The 19,601-nt window shown below is 35.1% G+C and overlaps 1 protein-coding gene across 2 annotated transcripts; it reads right to left on the minus strand.

Annotated features, from left to right (window-relative positions):
- Positions 1-5,609: 5,609 nt before the first annotated feature.
- LOC146729849 (beta-1,3-galactosyltransferase 1-like) lies at positions 5,610-15,767 on the minus strand. 2 transcript variants are annotated; one of them, XM_085495299.1, is made up of 3 exons: positions 15,539-15,767; positions 12,161-12,344; positions 5,610-11,767 (listed from the first exon to the last, which is right to left on the minus strand). In XM_085495299.1, the coding sequence occupies exon 3, from the start codon at positions 11,706-11,708 to the stop codon at positions 10,602-10,604; it is 1,107 nt and encodes a 368-aa protein (XP_085351425.1). In that variant the 5' UTR covers positions 11,709-11,767; positions 12,161-12,344; positions 15,539-15,767; the 3' UTR covers positions 5,610-10,601. The 2 variants fall into 2 exon arrangements, with proteins under 2 accessions (XP_085351425.1, XP_085351426.1); XM_085495300.1 differs by lacking the exon at positions 12,161-12,344.
- Positions 15,768-19,601: the final 3,834 nt, after the last annotated feature.

Consider the following 19,601-nt stretch of genomic DNA (forward strand, 5'->3'; position numbering starts at 1 on the left):
ATACCAAACAGGTGGGTATCACAATACATGTTTTATATACCAACCAGGTGGGTATCATAATATATGTTAGATGTATCAAACAGGTGGGTATCACAATACATGTTAGATATACCAAACAGGTGGGTATCACAATACATGTTAGATGTATCAAACAGGTGGGTATCACAATACATGTTATATATACCAAACAGGAGGGTATCATAATACATGTTAGATATACCAAATAGGTTGGTATCACAACACATGTTAGATATACCAAACAGGTGGGTATCACAATACATGTTATATATACCAAACAGGTTGGTATCACAATACATGTTAGATATACCAAACAGGTGGGTGTCATAATACATATTATATATACCAAACAGGAGGGTGTCACAATACATGTTATATATAACAAACAGGTGGTGTCTTAATACATGTTATATATACCAAACAGGTGGGTATCACAATACATGTTAGATATACCAAACAGGTGGGGATCACAATACATGTTAGATATACCAAACAGGTTGCTATCAAAATACATGTTATATATACCAAACAGGAGGGTGTCACAATACATGTTAGATATACCAAACAGGTGGGTATCACAATACATGTTATATATACCAAACAGGAGGGTGTCACAATACATGTTAGATATACCAAACAGGTTGGTATCACAATACATGTTATATATACCAAACAGGTGGGTATCACAATACATGTTATATATACCAAACAGGAGGGTGACACAATACATGTTAGATATACCAAACAGGTTGGTATCACAATACATGTTATATATACCAAACAGGAGGGTGTCACAATACATGTTAGATATACCAAACAGGTTGGTATCACAATACATGTTATATATACCAAACAGGTGGGTATCACAATACATGTTATATATACCAAACAGGTGGGTATCACAATACATGTTATATATACCAAACAGGTGAGTATCACAATACATGTTATAATATATACCAAACAGGTGGGTATCACAATACATGTTATATATACCAAACAGGTGGGTATCACAATACATGTTAGATATACCAAACAGGTGGGTATCACAATACATGTTAGATATACCAAATAGGTGGGTATCACAATACACGTTAGATATACCAAACAGGTGGGTATCACAATACATGTTATATATACCAAACAGGTGGGTATCACAATACATGTTATATATACCAAACAGGTTGGTATCACAATACATGTTAGATATACCAAACAGGTTGGTATCACAATACATGTTATGTATACCAAACAGGAGGGTGTCACAATACATGTTAGATATACCAAACAGGTGGGTATCACAATACATGTTTTATATACCAACCAGGTGGGTATCATAATATATGTTAGATGTATCAAACAGGTGGGTATCACAATACATGTTAGATATACCAAACAGGTGGGTATCACAATACATGTTAGATGTATCAAACAGGTGGGTATCACAATACATGTTATATATACCAAACAGGAGGGTATCATAATACATGTTAGATATACCAAATAGGTTGGTATCACAACACATGTTAGATATACCAAACAGGTGGGTATCACAATACATGTTATATATACCAAACAGGTTGGTATCACAATACATGTTAGATATACCAAACAGGTGGGTGTCATAATACATATTATATATACCAAACAGGAGGGTGTCACAATACATGTTATATATAACAAACAGGTGGTGTCTTAATACATGTTATATATACCAAACAGGTGGGTATCACAATACATGTTAGATATACCAAACAGGTGGGGATCACAATACATGTTAGATATACCAAACAGGTGGGTGTCACAATACATGTTATATATACCAAACAGGTGGTATCACAATACATGTTGTATATACCAAACAGGTGGGTATCACAATACATGTTAGATATACCAAACAGGTGGGTATCACAATACATGTTATATATACCAAACAGGTTGGTATCATAATACATGTTAGATATACCAAATAGGTTGGTATCACAATACATGTTAGATATACCAAACAGGTGGGTGTCATAATATATGTTATATATACCAAACAGGTTGGTATCACAATACATGTTATATATACCAAACAGGAGGGTGTCACAATACATGTTATATATACCAAACAGGTGGGTATCACAATACATGTTATATATAACAATACATGTTATATATAACAAACAGGTGGGTATCACAATACATGTTATATATACCAAACAGGTGGGTATCACAATACATGTTAGATATACCAAACAGGTGGGTGTCACAATACATGTTAGATATACCAAACAGGTGGGTATCACAATACATGTTATATATACCAAACAGGAGGGTGTCACAATACATGTTAGATATACCAAACAGGTGGGTGTCATAATACATGTTATATATACCAAACAGGTTGCTATCAAAATACATGTTATATATACCAAACAGGAGGGTGTCACAATACATGTTAGATATACCAAACAGGTGGGTGTCACAATACATGTTATATATACCAAACAGGTGGTATCACAATACATGTTGTATATACCAAACAGGTGGGTATCACAATACATGTTAGATATACCAAACAGGTGGGTATCACAATACATGTTATATATACCAAACAGGTTGGTATCATAATACATGTTAGATATACCAAATAGGTTGGTATCACAATACATGTTAGATATACCAAACAGGTGGGTGTCATAATACATGTTATATATACCAAACAGGTTGGTATCACAATACATGTTATATATACCAAACAGGAGGGTGTCACAATACATGTTATATATACCAAACAGGTGGGTATCACAATACATGTTATATATACCAAACAGGTGAGTATCACAATACATGTTATAATATATACCAAACAGGTGGGTATCACAATACATGTTATATATACCAAACAGGTGGGTATCACAATACATGTTAGATATACCAAACAGGTGGGTATCACAATACATGTTAGATATACCAAATAGGTGGGTATCACAATACACGTTAGATATACCAAACAGGTGGGTATCACAATACATGTTATATATACCAAACAGGTGGGTATCACAATACATGTTATATATACCAAACAGGTTGGTATCACAATACATGTTATATATACCAAACAGGTTGGTACCACAATACAAGTTAGATATACCAAACAGGTTGGTATCACAATACACGTTAGATATACCAAACAGGTGGGTATCACAATACATGTTATATATACCAAACAGATTGGTATCACAATACATGTTAGATATACCAAATAGGTGGGTATCACAATACATGTTAGATATACCAAACAGGTTGGTATCACAATACATGTTATATATACCAAACAGGTGGTGTCTTAATACATGTTATATATACCAAACAGGTGGGTATCACAATACATGTTACATATACCAAACAGGTTGGTATCACAATACATGTTATATATACCAAACAGGTGGGTATCACAATACCTGTTATATATACCAAACAGGTTGGTATCACAATACATGTTTTATATACCAAACAGGTGGGTATCATAATACATGTTAGATGTATTAAACAGGTGGGTATCACAATACATGTTAGATATACCAAACAGGTGGGTATCACAATACATGTTAGATATACCAAACAGGTTGGTATCACAATACATGTTTTATATACCAAACAGGTGGGTATCATAATACATGTTAGATGTATCAAACAGGTGGGTATCACAATACATGTTAGATATACCAAACAGGTGGGTATCACTATACATGTTAGATATACCAAACAGGTGGGCGTCACAATACATGTTATATATAACAAACAGGTGGTGTCTTAATACATGTTATATATACCAAACAGGTGGGTATCACAATACATGTTAGATATACCAAACAGGTGGGTATCACAATACATGTTATATATAACAAACAGGTGGTGTCTTAATACATGTTATATATACCAAACAGGTGGGTATCACAATACATGTTAGATATACCAAACAGGTGGGTATCACAATACATGTTAGATATACCAAACAGGTGGGTATCACAATACATGTTATATATACCAAACAGGTGGGTATCACAATACATGTTATATATACCAAACAGGTGGGTATCACAATACATGTTAGATATACCAAACATGTGGGTATCACAATACATGTTTTCTATACCAAACAGGTTGGTATCATAATACATGTTAGATATACCAAATAGGTTGGTATCACAATACATGTTAGATATACCAAACAGGTGGGTGTCATAATACATGTTATATATACCAAACAGGTTGGTATCACAATACATGTTATATATACCCAACAGGAGGGTGTCACAATACATGTTATATATACCAAACAGGTGGGTATCACAATACATGTTATATATAACAAACAGGTGGGTATCACAATACATGTTATATATACCAAACAGGTGGGTATCACAATACATGTTAGATATACCAAACAGGTGGGTATCACAATACATGTTAGATATACCAAACAGGTGGGTATCACAATACATGTTATATATATCAAACAGGTGGGTATCACAATACATGTTATATATACCAAACAGGTGGGTATCACAATACATGTTAGATATACCAAACAGGTGGGTATCACAATACATGTTATATATACCAAACAGGTTGGTATCATAATACATGTTAGATATACCAAATAGGTTGGTATCACAATACATGTTAGATATACCAAACAGGTGGGTGTCATAATACATGTTATATATACCAAACAGGTTGGTATCACAATACATGTTATATATACCAAACAGGAGGGTGTCACAATACATGTTATATATACCAAACAGGTGGGTATCACAATACATGTTATATATAACAAACAGGTGGGTATCACCATACATGTTATATATACCAAACAGGTGGGTATCACAATACATGTTAGATATACCAAACAGGTGGGTATCACAATACATGTTATATATACCAAACAGGTTGGTATCATAATACATGTTAGATATACCAAATAGGTTGGTATCACAATACATGTTATATATACCAAATAGGTGGGTATCACAATACATGTTATATATACCAAATAGGTGGGTATCACAATACATGTTATATATACCAAATAGGTGGGTATCACAATACATGTTATATATACCAAATAGGTGGGTATCACAATACATTTTATATATACCAAATAGGTGGGTATCACATGTGCAAAATGTAATATTACTGAAGATGAGCTACATTTTTTTCACATCATGTAGTCTTTATATTTAGGCCAGCGTAAGATTAAATTTCGTACAAGCAAATAATACTGAAAACTGCTGAGAACAGACAAGAATTAATTAAATACTTAAAAACATCATATATGATAAGAAAACAATATTATCAATGTTAAACAAAAACTCATGGAAATGTAATATTTTAATTTTTATCTTCAAGTACCAGTATTATTTCTTTACTGTATCTTTATGATAAGTATAGTTTTAGTTTTTTTAGAATAGTTTGTTACATTTGTATTCACCTAAATTGAATTTCTTTCAATATGGTTGTAATAAAGAATTATCTTATCTTATATCAATTAGGTGGGTATCACAATATATAATAGATATCCTATTGACAAAAATAAATTGAAAGAAAGAGTATTTTTTATTTTCAAATTCAATTTAACAATCTCTAATTGATAAAAGATTTACAGACAATCCTAATTTCTTATATTAGCGAAGATAATTTAAAATATAAAATGTCTCATTCCAGACATCAGTAGAATCACAATACTTATACATTGTATGTACTGTAAACTTTACATCCATTAAATATTGCTTTTATGGTATAAATTTGGCATGAGAGAATAATTATTATATAAAGCACTCAATATTCAGACTTGGTTCCAGATATGCACAGTTAGATTATCAATATCATATGAAAAACACACATGTGTAAGTGGCTTCAATGCATCTATGTAGACGTACTCAAATAGTAGAAATTAATATACAAGTGATTTATTGAATGCCAATTAATCTACACATGCGTATTATACAAAGACAACAATGCCATACAAGTGATTCATATACTGCAGATAGAGGTATTATTAATATGACAAAACCCTATATTCCTTGTCCTGAAGTTTGTGGGGTATGGAAGTCATTTTCACAAGAGATATGCTGTATTCTGTGGCTGTTTGCATCACAAATGTTAAGACCATGGCATTCTGTTATTATTACACATGTTCTCAAACTTAATGAAAACTTTGGCACCTACAATCTTAGTATAAGTGCATGCATGTAAGTAATGGTGTTAAATTTGGATAATTGCTTCACATATATAGATTTGCCTGTTTATCTCTGTTGTAGCATAGCCACCAGTATATAGCGCCACCCAGTGGCAGCAGATTCTCAGTCTGATTCAGTATTTTTGTTTTCCCGGCTGTCTTATATTTTTCAACCCTCCCACCACTTCCCTTGTAATTTTATTTTTCCACACCCCTTTTCTGAATTGTACACTTTAAACAGATTTGTGAATTTAGTCAGTTTCAGTAATTACTTACTTTCCTGTTGTAGTCTAGGGTACTTTGAGGCCTATGTTCAGGCCTAGTTTTGTATTAAAATACCTCCTTTCTGCTAAACAATTTGTGTGTGTGTGTGATTCAGTTATCCATTTTTTCTAGCATATTGTAGCAATTTGAACTAATTTAGAATCTGTTCAATGATTGGTTAATCCGATGTTCTATTGAATTTATACGTAAATATGTTCAGACGTGAAATCACTTAGCAATGAAAATACCGATAAATGCAGCAAAATTGTAAAGCTGAGATTGTGTGAGATATGGTGACCCTATTTAATATTTTATTTTAGTATTTGCATATCAGTAATAAAATAAGGTAATAAATAACTGTGGAAATATATTTTTAAAGATGCAATAATTTAATTGTGATAATAAACATTATTTGAATTTCATTAGATTCTTTTGATCAACAAAATGCACTCAATAATTGTTTACACTAGTTAACAATTTGAAATCCAAATATTAAGTTAAAGAATTCAAAACCTATGTAGTACACTCAAATGAAAGTGAAGTATAAAATATCCCAAATGGATAAATGCAATATAAATATTCTCAAAATAAGAAATTAGGTAAAGTTGTTTGGTTAAGGGGTCATAAGCCACATTTTATCATCCATATAACCATGGGAAGGTACTAATAATCTATTACTTCCTTCCATGATATAACTGAGCATTTGTGAAACCAAACAAACACGCATTTCCAGATATTTGCATGCTAAATACATGTCACAACGTGTCACAGCAGTTCAGAAGTATATGTACTAATAAAATATGAAAACATGACAGCTGATCCCCAATATTATCATACAATATTATTCTTAAGAAAATATAAGACCCCCTTCCCCCCTCCAAATAACAATAACCTATATGTAGATGTACAATGTACTTAATAGATTTAAAAAAAACAATTTTCATTGCAGGTAATTATTATGATTTCAGGATTGAATGGCATTGTTGAAAACAAAATTTCGTGGGTCACTGAAATTGTGTTTTCAATGAAATATTCACAGCTATAAATTTTTTTGATTTTTACTGACTCACAAGCTGATTGCAGAATCTAACTTAAAAACGAGAAAACAAAATTGGCAAAGGAGAGAAAACAGCACCATGAATGAAGACATGATGTCTCCTAGTGAAATAATAAAAACATATGTCAATTGGTTATACTGTGAAATACTTTATTTTCGCTGGAATTAATTTTCACTGAAAAGGCTTTTTGGGCGTTTTGTGTGGAATTTATTTTCACTGATTTTTGATGAGTTGAATGTGAAATATAGGAAAAAAAGTATATTCGCTGGATTTTATTTTTACGGAATCATCCCTTCAGTGAAAATAGCGAAAATAAATTCCAAGCGAAAATAAAGTATTCTACAGTAGTCACTAAAGAAATATAAGGCTACCAATTTCTAATCAGACATTGTAAAATGAATGCTCTCAACTTATGTAATTGTAAATTAAGTTCTGAGTTGTTTTTTTGTTAAATGATTCCAATTATAAAGCAGTGCAATAATAATATTGCTTATAAATGTAATTCTGAAACAGATCAATTGTGTTGCTGAATCCTAGTTGTTCAGTTTTGTGAGAGGAAACACAGATGGTGGTGGCAGTGACAGATAAGTAGTATCATACAGTACATGTAAATCAACTTTTTAACAATACCATTAAAATGATGAACTAAAAATGTATTTTTGGTGATCAACATCAAACTATAATTACATCAAATGTTTTCATTTATTTGCATTTATCACTAGAATTCACTTTTCTCACTCAAAGTAACCTGAATAGCTTAGGTCATTCAGTCAAAATCTTACTTTTCAAACAACTCCGCAAATAAATGTGGGTACTTATAAAATAAATAAAAAAAAACCCATTTGTTGGCATTAACCATTACAAACAAATAATAATTATTAAATGGAAAAAAAATACACAATAGAAATTTTTCACTGTAAGCAGAGAAATTACCTAAATTAAGTATACTCAACTCCTGTGGCTACTACAAATATTTTATTTCATTAAATAAATAATTATTATCGAATATATAATTATTAATATCAAGATCTCACAGGCAATCCAATTTAAAGATATCGCAACGTTGACATTTTAAACATGCATGTACATTGTGTATATAACCCCCCCCTAATTCCAGGTTCCCGAATTGATAGCGTTTGAACATTCGTTTATGCACATGCACATATTGCATGACCTGGGGTCAACAAACCGTAAGGTAGGACAGATTTTGAATGTTCCAAACTCGCAGAATCGCAGTGCACCGAACATCAATGTTTCCAACTCACAATGTAAAAATTCCCCAAAAATAAAATTGCCATCTTTCAACTATTACACAATCCAGCCTCTGAAAATTTACACACTATTCTGCTCAAGCAAGAATAACAAGCATGCAAATTATCTTTGGCTTTTGCGTAATATTTTCATATATTTTGCGGAAAACTGTCATGGTCATATTTACTCAGTGAAACACGCACATACTCTATCTATTTCAGTGAATTTTCTGTGAAAAATCATTTTTTTAATTTAAATAGCTGCCCTCGTTTGTACACACCCGCACTCACTCTGCTATCTTTAAAAAAAATGTTTCAAATATTACGCTGACTTCTTCCAGATTGCATGTCTACAAGTGTCTTTTGACTTTTTATATTTTGGTTCTAACCTCCCCCGTTAGGCATTTGCAAACAGAATTACATCGCGTTGGACCGTAATTCGGGAACCGGGAATTAGGATCAGGTTGTGCTATTGCACAATATGTATTTATATTTCATGTTAATAAACTATGTACATAACACATAGGACCCACACCATACGAGAGAATACATAATAATTACCAGTAATACACTTGTGATTGACCTTTCACTTGTGATTGACCTTTCACTTGTAATTGACCTTTCACTTGTAATTGACCTTTCACATGTGATTGACCTTTCACTTGTGATTAGACCTTTCACTTGTGATTGACCTTTCACATGTGATTAGACCTTTCACATGCGATTAGACCTTTCACTTGTGATTGACCTTTCACATGTGATTAGGCCTTTCACTTGTGATTGACCTTTCACATGTGATTAGACCTTTCACTTGTGATTGACCTTTCACATGTGATTAGACCTTTCATCTATCAATAAGGTATCAATAAGAGTATTAGTGCTTTGGTAACAGTATTTAGTACTAAAATAACACGCTTTATAAACAAAGTACATGTCAATTAATGATCACTAGACTATCTATTTTTAAATATAATTACCCAGTGATTTCAACCGTTTCATTTTTAGTGTTTTATTGTACATTTAATTATTCGTGGTAGCTGCATGTATGAGTTAGTGATAGTTATCACACTATGACCTTACTATGACAACATTTTACACAGTGAATTTGCATTTGTTTATACCTACACATAAATCAGCTTATATTAATTTTCAATAATACTTTACTGTGTCTGATGACAGCCATTTTGAATAATTTGTTTTATAATAGGATTATTATTTTAGTTTATTTGTTTGCATAAATAATTAAAAGTGTAGATAAAAAGGATGTAATTAATATGTTGTGGCACTGAGAGCAAAAACATTTGCTGTGGCACAACTAGTTATTCTAATTCACTTGCGTAATTGACGCAACCGAAAATCATACATTGATATACATGTAGTGATCTTAAAAAACATCTTACTTAGTAATCGTATTTGTATTTTGGTAAAATGAAATTGACATTTTATAATAAGTAGAAAAATAAAGAACCACAACAATCGCACACATTCTAGATAAATATATTAAAATGTGTAAAAAGTTACAATAACTTTTTGGCAGTAAAATCCATGATAATTGAAGCAATCAGGAAACAGATTTTGAAATATTCAACAATGTCATAATATTCCAGAGACATGTGAATAAGGTCAAACAAATAATTTGTTTCTCATCAGCATGTGTGTTAGTTTAAAATGGATAAGTCCTGCCAAAACATTGTGAAAAAAAAGGGCAAACAAAATCTCAGGACCGAAAACAATTGAAAAACCCAGTGAAAAAATGAATGCATTTACAGTAGTTTTGTATTAACACGAAATGCTCTTCTTTGCTGCCATGTCACGCCATATTCTGTACATCTCGTTAGGCGTGACCATATGTGATGTTATTATCTTACGATAGCGACAAAGTGAGTAAACTTTTTTCCAGTTGTGAAACTCAGGATGTTTTCTTGGCACAATGCCAAGTTTATTCCAGCAGACAGCAACAAACACATCTTCAAGATATAGAAATGGCGTCTCTAATGCAACTTTATAAGTATTACACATAACATCCATTGACATGACATAGCCAGTACCCGAAAGAAACGGTGGATATTTACTATCAGGATAGACATCGCGAGACATGTACCATTTACTTTTAACGTCCCTGATGGGAGAACCATTTATAAGAAATCCCACTGCAAATTCTTTGTCAAGTGAGTCAATTAAAAGCTTGACAAGTGTTTCATAATTGACAAACATATCATCATCTGTTTTCATGCCATATCTCGCGTGAGAGCAATAATTATTCGCCCATTTGAAACCCATTATGCTTTTCAATGTTAAGTTCATGTAAGTATCGTCAAAATCTTCCATCAAAAGATCCCCAAATCTCTCATTCTCTTGGAGAACCAAGGCCTGGAGTTTGTCATCATGTACTTTTGCTAGAAGAAACATTGTTATAATTCGCTGACCATTCACCATAGTAGGGTTTCCCCAAGTGTCTCGGATTGCTTGTCTTTGCTCAAAATTCCTATGTATTGAGTTGATGAGTACCAAGAGAAACACTTCAGCAGGTGTGCCATCTGGATTCATACACTTATCTGGATGGTTGATCACAAGTTTAAAATCATGTGCCAATATTGGTCTTTTTTTTAAATCAATGGGGAACTGGTTAACTGACGGTTGACTTTCTTTTTTATCATTGCCGCTTTCACTTGACTGCTTGGATTCATGGAACACAGTGCCGTTGTCTAAAGTGTTACTTAACATTGTGTCAAGCAAATTCTGATTACTTCGCAACACATCATTTGGTGTTTCATGTCTCAAGTTCAATAAAGTTGGATGGGTGAAGTACAAAAATACGATAATATTTGCCAACGCTAGCACAAATAGCAGCAGAAAATTTGACAAAAATCTTCCTTGAGCAACCATTTTACGAGTTGTGTTTGTGAACTCTGTATCACTTCACCATGACTTATTATGCAAGCAACCTGAAAATAAAAAAGTAACATTTAAACAATAATGAACGATACGCCAACCCATAATGGGCGAAAGCTCACTTTGTGCGACATATATGTACGAGGCATGAGCTGAGTACATATATGGAGCACAAAGTGTGCTTGAGTCCATTATGGGTTGCCGGGGAGAATATTATTGTTATTATTTTGTAGCGTTGTCAATACCAGTGAATTTGCTGCCACTAAAAAGCGGAAAATTTGAAGAAAAATCTACAGTGAACGAAACAGTTCACTGGCCTGTGAATCTGAATAATATGAAATGTCTTTCTGGATTTGTTTTCAATAATCTTAGATGACAATTAACTAAGAAACTAAGAAAGAAACTAGTTTTAATCCATCAAATACCATTGTATTTAATTTATTTACATTGCGAGTGAACGAGTGACTGATGCGTGGTGTGGAATAACATCGTAGTGATCACTCGAGCGAACGACACATCGTGACTGGTACGCTGTATCGGTGTCTGCCGCGGTCTTGTATTCTTGGCTTGCACAACGCTACGTTAGATCGCCGTCGTGGTCCAGTTGGATCGACTGTGATTTTAATCTCACTGTATAAATAAACAGATACACACCTGAGAACTCATCATAATGTATATTATTATACAGCGTGCCGTGATGTTACGGGGTATTTTCATCCTACCATATAAGGAAATGTGAATTCCAAATATGGAATGATTACATGTGTAAGCGTCCTCTAATAATTAAAAAAAAACATGGCTGCTAATAGGGTTTGACCGGACTCCAGACAATATTTGATATGTGTTTGTTCTTGGATATTTCAGTTCTGTTATTCTGTACTTCAATTAGTAATTCAGACTTCCCAGATTGCATAAAAGGTAGTTTGTGATTTTGACATGGAAAATGCCTGGGCTAAATCATTTGCTGAGGGATGGTCACTTAGGAATGTGCACTCTGACTTACAGCACAAAGACCTAAATGCACTGAGAATTCAAAATAACTACTTTGCGCACAAGTATGCTCAGGGTCTTCAATTTCTGATAACATAAGGCTTATTGTAATCAGAGAAACAAAACAAAACAAAATGAAACGGAACGGAACAACACAAAGCGAAACGAAACGGGATGACACACAAAATAAAAAGTAAACTGTAATCAGAGAAAATGGGTTTTATAAGCACAATATTTACAAAATATTTGCCAAAAACAACAATATTTTAATTAGTAAATGGCTCGTTTCGCTAATTACAAATAATCAGAAATCTGTAATCAGCGAAACAAGTGTCCTACACATATATTACAGCCAAAACAAAGTCAGCTTGGACTTTCAGTTGTGAGACATGACAAAACAAAACGCTGCCATTGATAGCGCATCGGAAATAAATGGAACACGTTATGACATAGTCTCACCACAAGGAGCCCAGGAACAATAATCAACTGTACGCAGTCCATATGGGGGGGGGGGCTGGTATCTAGTGTAACGGATGAAGGCTCCAGCGAGCTCATATTTTTTAAACTGGAAAAAACAGACGAATAGAATGAAAAATAAAATCTAAAAAAAATACCAAATTTCGCCAAAGTCTTACCTATATTTTATCGATATCTGCAGAATAAATCAAGAAAACTACACAAATTGACTCCATTAACGTAACCTATAATATAGGTATGGTTTTGGCAAAATTTGAAAGAGCTACTAATATTCTTTTTTCCAGTTCAAAAAATATGAGCTCGCTGGAGCCTTCATCCCTCGTCTATTTCTTCCTTTCTCTATTTCAAAAATATATCTGGAGGCAGCGCTGATAAAAGTCTAAAAAAAACAGCTGTTTCACAGATATCTAAATAAGGAATCCTTACATTTACTTTATTAATTTTCATGTCTAACCCACTTTCGGGCAAGTTTGTTGTTTCTGTTTTCTTGTTTGTTTTAGTTTTGTTTAGTTTTCGTTTTTTTATACTTACAGTATTTCTCTGCATAAAAACAAAATAATTTCACTATGTCGAAAACGGAAAGTCTTTATCGTAGTGTTGTTGGTAATATAGTTGAAAATGATGCATCATATCCACTTGAATCTGCTCATATTTTCAACAGCTGTATATATCTAACTTTGCAATCGCTGAGTTTCCTTGATGGACCACAAGCTCTGTTCCTTGTTTCACGTCATCATGTTCACAAAATCGCAGACAATTATTTGTAAGGGTGCCCTTTGAAATGACAAATTTTCTTGATCTTTTAGCGAGTACTCCGCGGGGTATATAGCGTGTTCTCACATTGGCATAATTTTCCTCGAGTTTATTCATCGCTTTCCCACATGCACATTCTCGTCCTTTGCTGCTAACTTTTATTGCACTCTTGTTTGTAATATTCATATGTTATTTTTGTTTTTTTTGTCTTTCTAAACATAGAGTTTATTTTGATTGACATTCAACGAGATCGTTTGAATTTTAAATTTGATGGCTGGTTCGAATTTATCCACTTTTACAGTAATCAATGTTGCGTTCGAGTTGAGTTACTAGTAATTACAAGCCTGATTTACACTTTTCTTGCTGTGTTTTTTCTTAGTCAAATGGTATTAAATATAAGTGCGTTGGGAAATAGAATAATTATATTGCGTGAGTGAAAGAGGCTAGTGAGACTGTGTTGCAGCATGTTCTATTTATTTCGCGCATGGTCGGCGCCTTTGATTGCATTTTTTTTTTTTTTTATTTATTTACAAAACCTATCACTGGCAGCGTTTGTTTTGTCATGTCTCACAACTGAAAGTTCAGGCATAGCGAAACAAGCCATTTACTAATTGAAATATTCTAATTTCGGCAAATATTTTGTAAATATTGTGCGTATAAAACCCATTTTCTCTAATTACAGTTTATTGTTTATTTTGTTTGTCATTCCATTTTGTTTTGTTTCGTTTCTTCGATTGCAATAAGCCATAACATAAACATGGTTTTCACCCTTGATTATTATGACACCCTCAAAAGCGAGTGATTCAAGTTTCCCTCAAGGGTAAACAATGATGAATTCATGTTTTGTACGATGATTTGAAACAGTTTTGTGTGCTTTAAGAGATCATTTGCCTTAAATAACGTTTTGTTCATCACTGCCAACCCTGGAACTTACCGTCCCTGGATCTTACTGTTTAAATGTTCCTTGGTCGAAGTATGAAACAAGGTGATAATATCAGAGCAGAAATTTCTGCCAGAGCAACTGCACACATCATAAGGACAAATTAATAAGCTCCTAAGTATGGTATTCCCTGATTAACACCAGTTAATTGTTAATGATCGACGCATAAAACATTAATTTTCCATGAAAGGACCATGTGCAGTTACCGTAGCCCAGAGTCTGGCCGTTGGTTTTCAGTGATTACTGGCAGCTATGCAAAGTATTACTGTGACAAAGTCCTACTTACTGTGAAAGCTACAAGAATAGAAGGTACTAACGGTTAGCACCTTCCATGCTACAAGTAACAAATCAAAAGTTCTTGGCGCGCGCGGGGCGGTGGGCGGGGAATGTGTCCCACCCTGTTTTGTCTGGGGGGGGGGTGTCTTTTTATACCCCCGCCCTCCTCGGCCAAAGAAAATGACCAGTGTCATAATCGTGACATGGCATGGACCTGGTATTAAAGCTATGACCGGCAACAAATCGAACACACCCGGAAACACATTACACTGTATATGTAATCAAGGTCTGTAGCATTATTTGAGTAATTTTCATGTTTTTGAAATCATGACCCTTAAGTTATCTGAATACGATACAACACTGCAATAAAATAGTGATAAACACTTACCTGAGCGCAGTATAGATCACACAGAACATAAAGTACGACGTATCATCATGCAATGGTCGCCATGTTCAACTAATCCATGGATAGTAAAACGCGGAAGTACAGCGCCACCATAGACAGGTATCACCGTTTAGAGTTTGTCCATAATATCGTACGCAAATTCCTGGCAACTATGGTCTAAACTGAGGATAAGTGCCCATTGTTTGAATACTTAAACTTATCCGGTAATCTGAAAGCACTTCTCAATAACAAAAATTCTGAAACTGTCCAAGCAATTGCCAAGTTTATCAGCGACTGTTTCACTAAAAAATATTTATATAATATGCAAAAGACGTGTTTGCTCTTCAAACTTCATAGTATTCGGAACATGTCAGAGAAATACAGATCAACCCGAGGTTCAAAGTCGCCACTTATCCCCCGGGGAACCTGGGGTCAAACAACGGTCAAGGATCGTTAATTTTTAGAGGAAACACTTTTTTACTGCTTAAAATGGTGAGTTTTTAATATTTGGGCATATTAAAACAAAAAACAAACTTCATATTTATATTTTTCGGTCGGTCGCTGAGGGCAACAAAACAATTTTTTTGGCAAACACAGAGTACTTGTCAGGTAAAGCGTGAACATTTTGCTCATAAAATAAGAATCGCTGACGTAAATGAAAAGCAATATTTTCTTTTCAAATTTACATTCCCTGGCGGATCCAGAAATTCGGTAAGGGGCGCGCTTCTATTGACGTGGGCTGGGTTGGTCAATTGATTTGTGCGCGCCTATCCTTAAATCCGCCCGTGATATTTTTTACAAAATTTTGAAACGCTGAAACGATACGACCACAAAATACGCATAGAAACTACTTATGCAAAATAGTCTTTTACGGTTTCCATTTGAGGGGCCGGGGAGGGGTACCTGATACAGGCTATATGAAATAAAAAAGGCATTTTACGTTTTTACAAGAAAAAAATAGGCCAATGGCCTGTTGCTCAACGGCTATTGTACAAACGATTAGTGCTGTATATGACAAATGCCCCAAAAGGCAGTACGTAAGACAATAAAACATAATGCTAAAAGTGGAATTTTTTACAAAAATAACAGAAATATTCAATAAAATTAGAATCAAAGAGAGCTTAAAAAGAACACCAGCGTGTTGAGAGAATAACATAACATAACATTTGCAATTATCTGAATTTGTAATACATGTATATACCAAGTTTTGTTGAAATATGTTGAATGGTTCTTGAAACAGCACCCAAATAGCTTGAATTTCACTAGCTGATATGCAAATTATCTAATTTGCATAAATTTCCACCAAAAACTAAATATATCTGGAAACTGCCATAACACATCTATGCACCAAGTTTTATTAAAACATATTAAATGGTTCTCAAGATATCACCAAAATAGCCTAAATATTGGTATGTAAATTAAGCAATTTCCACTAAAATCAATCATGTCTATATGCATTTAAATATGTTGAGTGGTTATGTTTTTCATTACAATCACAATATACCAATCAAAGAAAACTTAGAACTCTCATGTGCTATGTGAGAATGAGAAACAGTTGACATTGAAAATATTGGTTAGTTGAAATTCCATTTTTAACCAAAAATGACAAAAATATTTGCCAAAATTAGAAAATTAAAGATATGGCCATGGGAAAATAGAATTTTTGACCAAAAATGATCATTTTAAAATATTTGCCAAAATTAGGAAATTGACAATTTCCTTACCAAATTAACAAAACTGATAGAGGACAACCCAAGGCACATGCACTATCAATATCAGCACTGTGGACCACTTAGTGTCATAGTAGCATAGAAGAAATTTTAGAGTTTTGGGGGCTAATTTGCATAATTTTTGGCAGATCGACTTCTCATGAACAAATTACCATCTACACTCATCAAGGCATCCACACACCAAAAATCGAGTCAAACGGTTCGGCGGTTTTTGAGAAGAAGTCGTGCACAGACGGACAGACAGATAGACGGACGACAGACGCAGGACAGAAACCCATCCCAAAGGCTCAGTGGACCTATGGTCCGTTGAGCTAAAAAATGAAAGTTTCATTTACAGTAAAAAATAGGTTTCTACACTCTACAGATAAAGCAAATTCCTAATTACATTTTTATAATATATTTGGTAAATTGGAGATTGTGTACGAATTACAACATTTAATACGGAAAATGCTTTATACGCAATAAGATCATATACAAATTGCGGATGAATAAAATAGCTGATTACATTTTACCCATGTCATTTTTTCTTGACCATGTCTACGAATTTACGTTTTTTATTTATTTAAATAACATTATTGCGAGAATAAAAACAATTGATTACAGTCTACGAAATACCTCTTCCCCGCAATGTTAATTGTTCGTCAGATCATTAAGATCGATATCAATGGACATGATCTCATCTATTCCTACCTCACACAGTGTCATGTACGTGGGTGGCCATGGTGTCAGGTACATGGGTAGCCATGGTGTCAGGTACATGGGTGGTCACAGTGCCTTGTACGTTGGTGGCCAAGGTGTCAGGTACATGGGTGGTCACAGTGCCTTGTACGTTGGTGGCCAAGGTGTCAGGTACATGGGTAGCCATGGTGTCAGGTACATGGGTAGACATGGTGTCAGGTACATGGGTAGCCATGGTGTCAGGTACATGGGTGGCCATGGTGTCAGGTACATGGGTGGCCATGGTGTCAGGTACATAGGTAGCCATGGTGTCAGGTACATAGGTGGCTACAGTGTCAGGTACATGGGTAGACATGGTGTCAGGTACATGGGTAGCCATGGTGTCAGGTACATGGGTGATTATGGTGTCAGGTAGATGGGTGGCCACGGTGTCAGGTAGATGGGTGGCCATGGTGTCATGTATGTGGGTGGCTACGGTGTCAGGTACATGGGTGGCCATAGTGTCGATTACATTGGTAGCCATGGTGTCGGGTACATGGGTAGCCAAGGTGTCAGGTACATGGGTAGACATGGTGTCAGGTACATGGGTAGACATGGTGTCAGGTACATAGGTAGCCGTGGTGTTGGGTACATGGGTAGACATGGTGTCAGGTACATAGGTAGCCATGGTGTCAGGTACATGGGTAGCCATGGTGTTGGGTACATGGGTAGACATGGTGTCAGTACATGGGTAGACATGGTGTCAGGTACATGGGTAGCCATGGTGTCAGGTACATGGGTGGCCATGGTGTTGGGTACATGGGTAGACATGGTGTCAGGTACATAGGTAGACATGGTGTCAGGTACATGGGTGGCCATGGTGTCGGGTACATGGGTAGACATGGTGTCGGGTACATGGGTAGCCATGGTGTTGGGTACATGGGGAGCCATGGTGTCAGGTACATGGGTAGCCATGGTGTCAGGTACATGGGTAGCCATGGTGTCAGGTACATGGGTGGCCATGGTGTCGGGTACATGGGTGGCCATGGTGTCGGGTACATGGGTGGCCATGGTGTTGGTTACATGGGTGGCCATGGTGTCAGGTACATGGGTAGACATGGTGTCAGGTACATGGGTGGCCATGGTGTCAGGTACATGGGTGGCCATGGTGTCAGGTACATGGGTGGCCATGGTGTCAGGTACATGGGTGGCCATGGTGTCAGGTACATGGGTAGACATGGTGTTAGGTACATGGGTAGCCATGGTGTCAGATATGGATAGCCATGGTGTTGGGTACATGGGTAGCCATGGTGTCAGGTACATGGGTGGCCATGGTGTCAGGTAGATGGGTGGCCACGGTGTCAGTTAGATGGGTGGCCATGGTGTCAGGTACATGGGTGGCCATGGTGTCAGGTACATGGGTGGCCATGGTGTCAGGTACATGGGTGGCCATGGTGTCAGGTAAATGGGTGGCCATGGTGTCAGGTACATGGGTGGCCATGGTGTCAGGCACATGGGTAGCCATGGTGTCAGGTACACGGGTGGCCAAGCAAATAATTCTACAGTAGAAATGAAGCACATCTCATGCCCAAAAATCTAGCTATAACATTGACATGTATCATAAGTTTAGCACAGTGAAAATCAAACATTGTCATCAACGTTGTCGTCTATGTTGTTAT

The sequence above is a fragment of the Saccoglossus kowalevskii genome, chromosome 21 (genome assembly GCF_978046115.1).
Source record: "Saccoglossus kowalevskii chromosome 21, keSacKowa6.1, whole genome shotgun sequence".
Lineage (NCBI taxonomy): Eukaryota > Metazoa > Hemichordata > Enteropneusta > Harrimaniidae > Saccoglossus > Saccoglossus kowalevskii.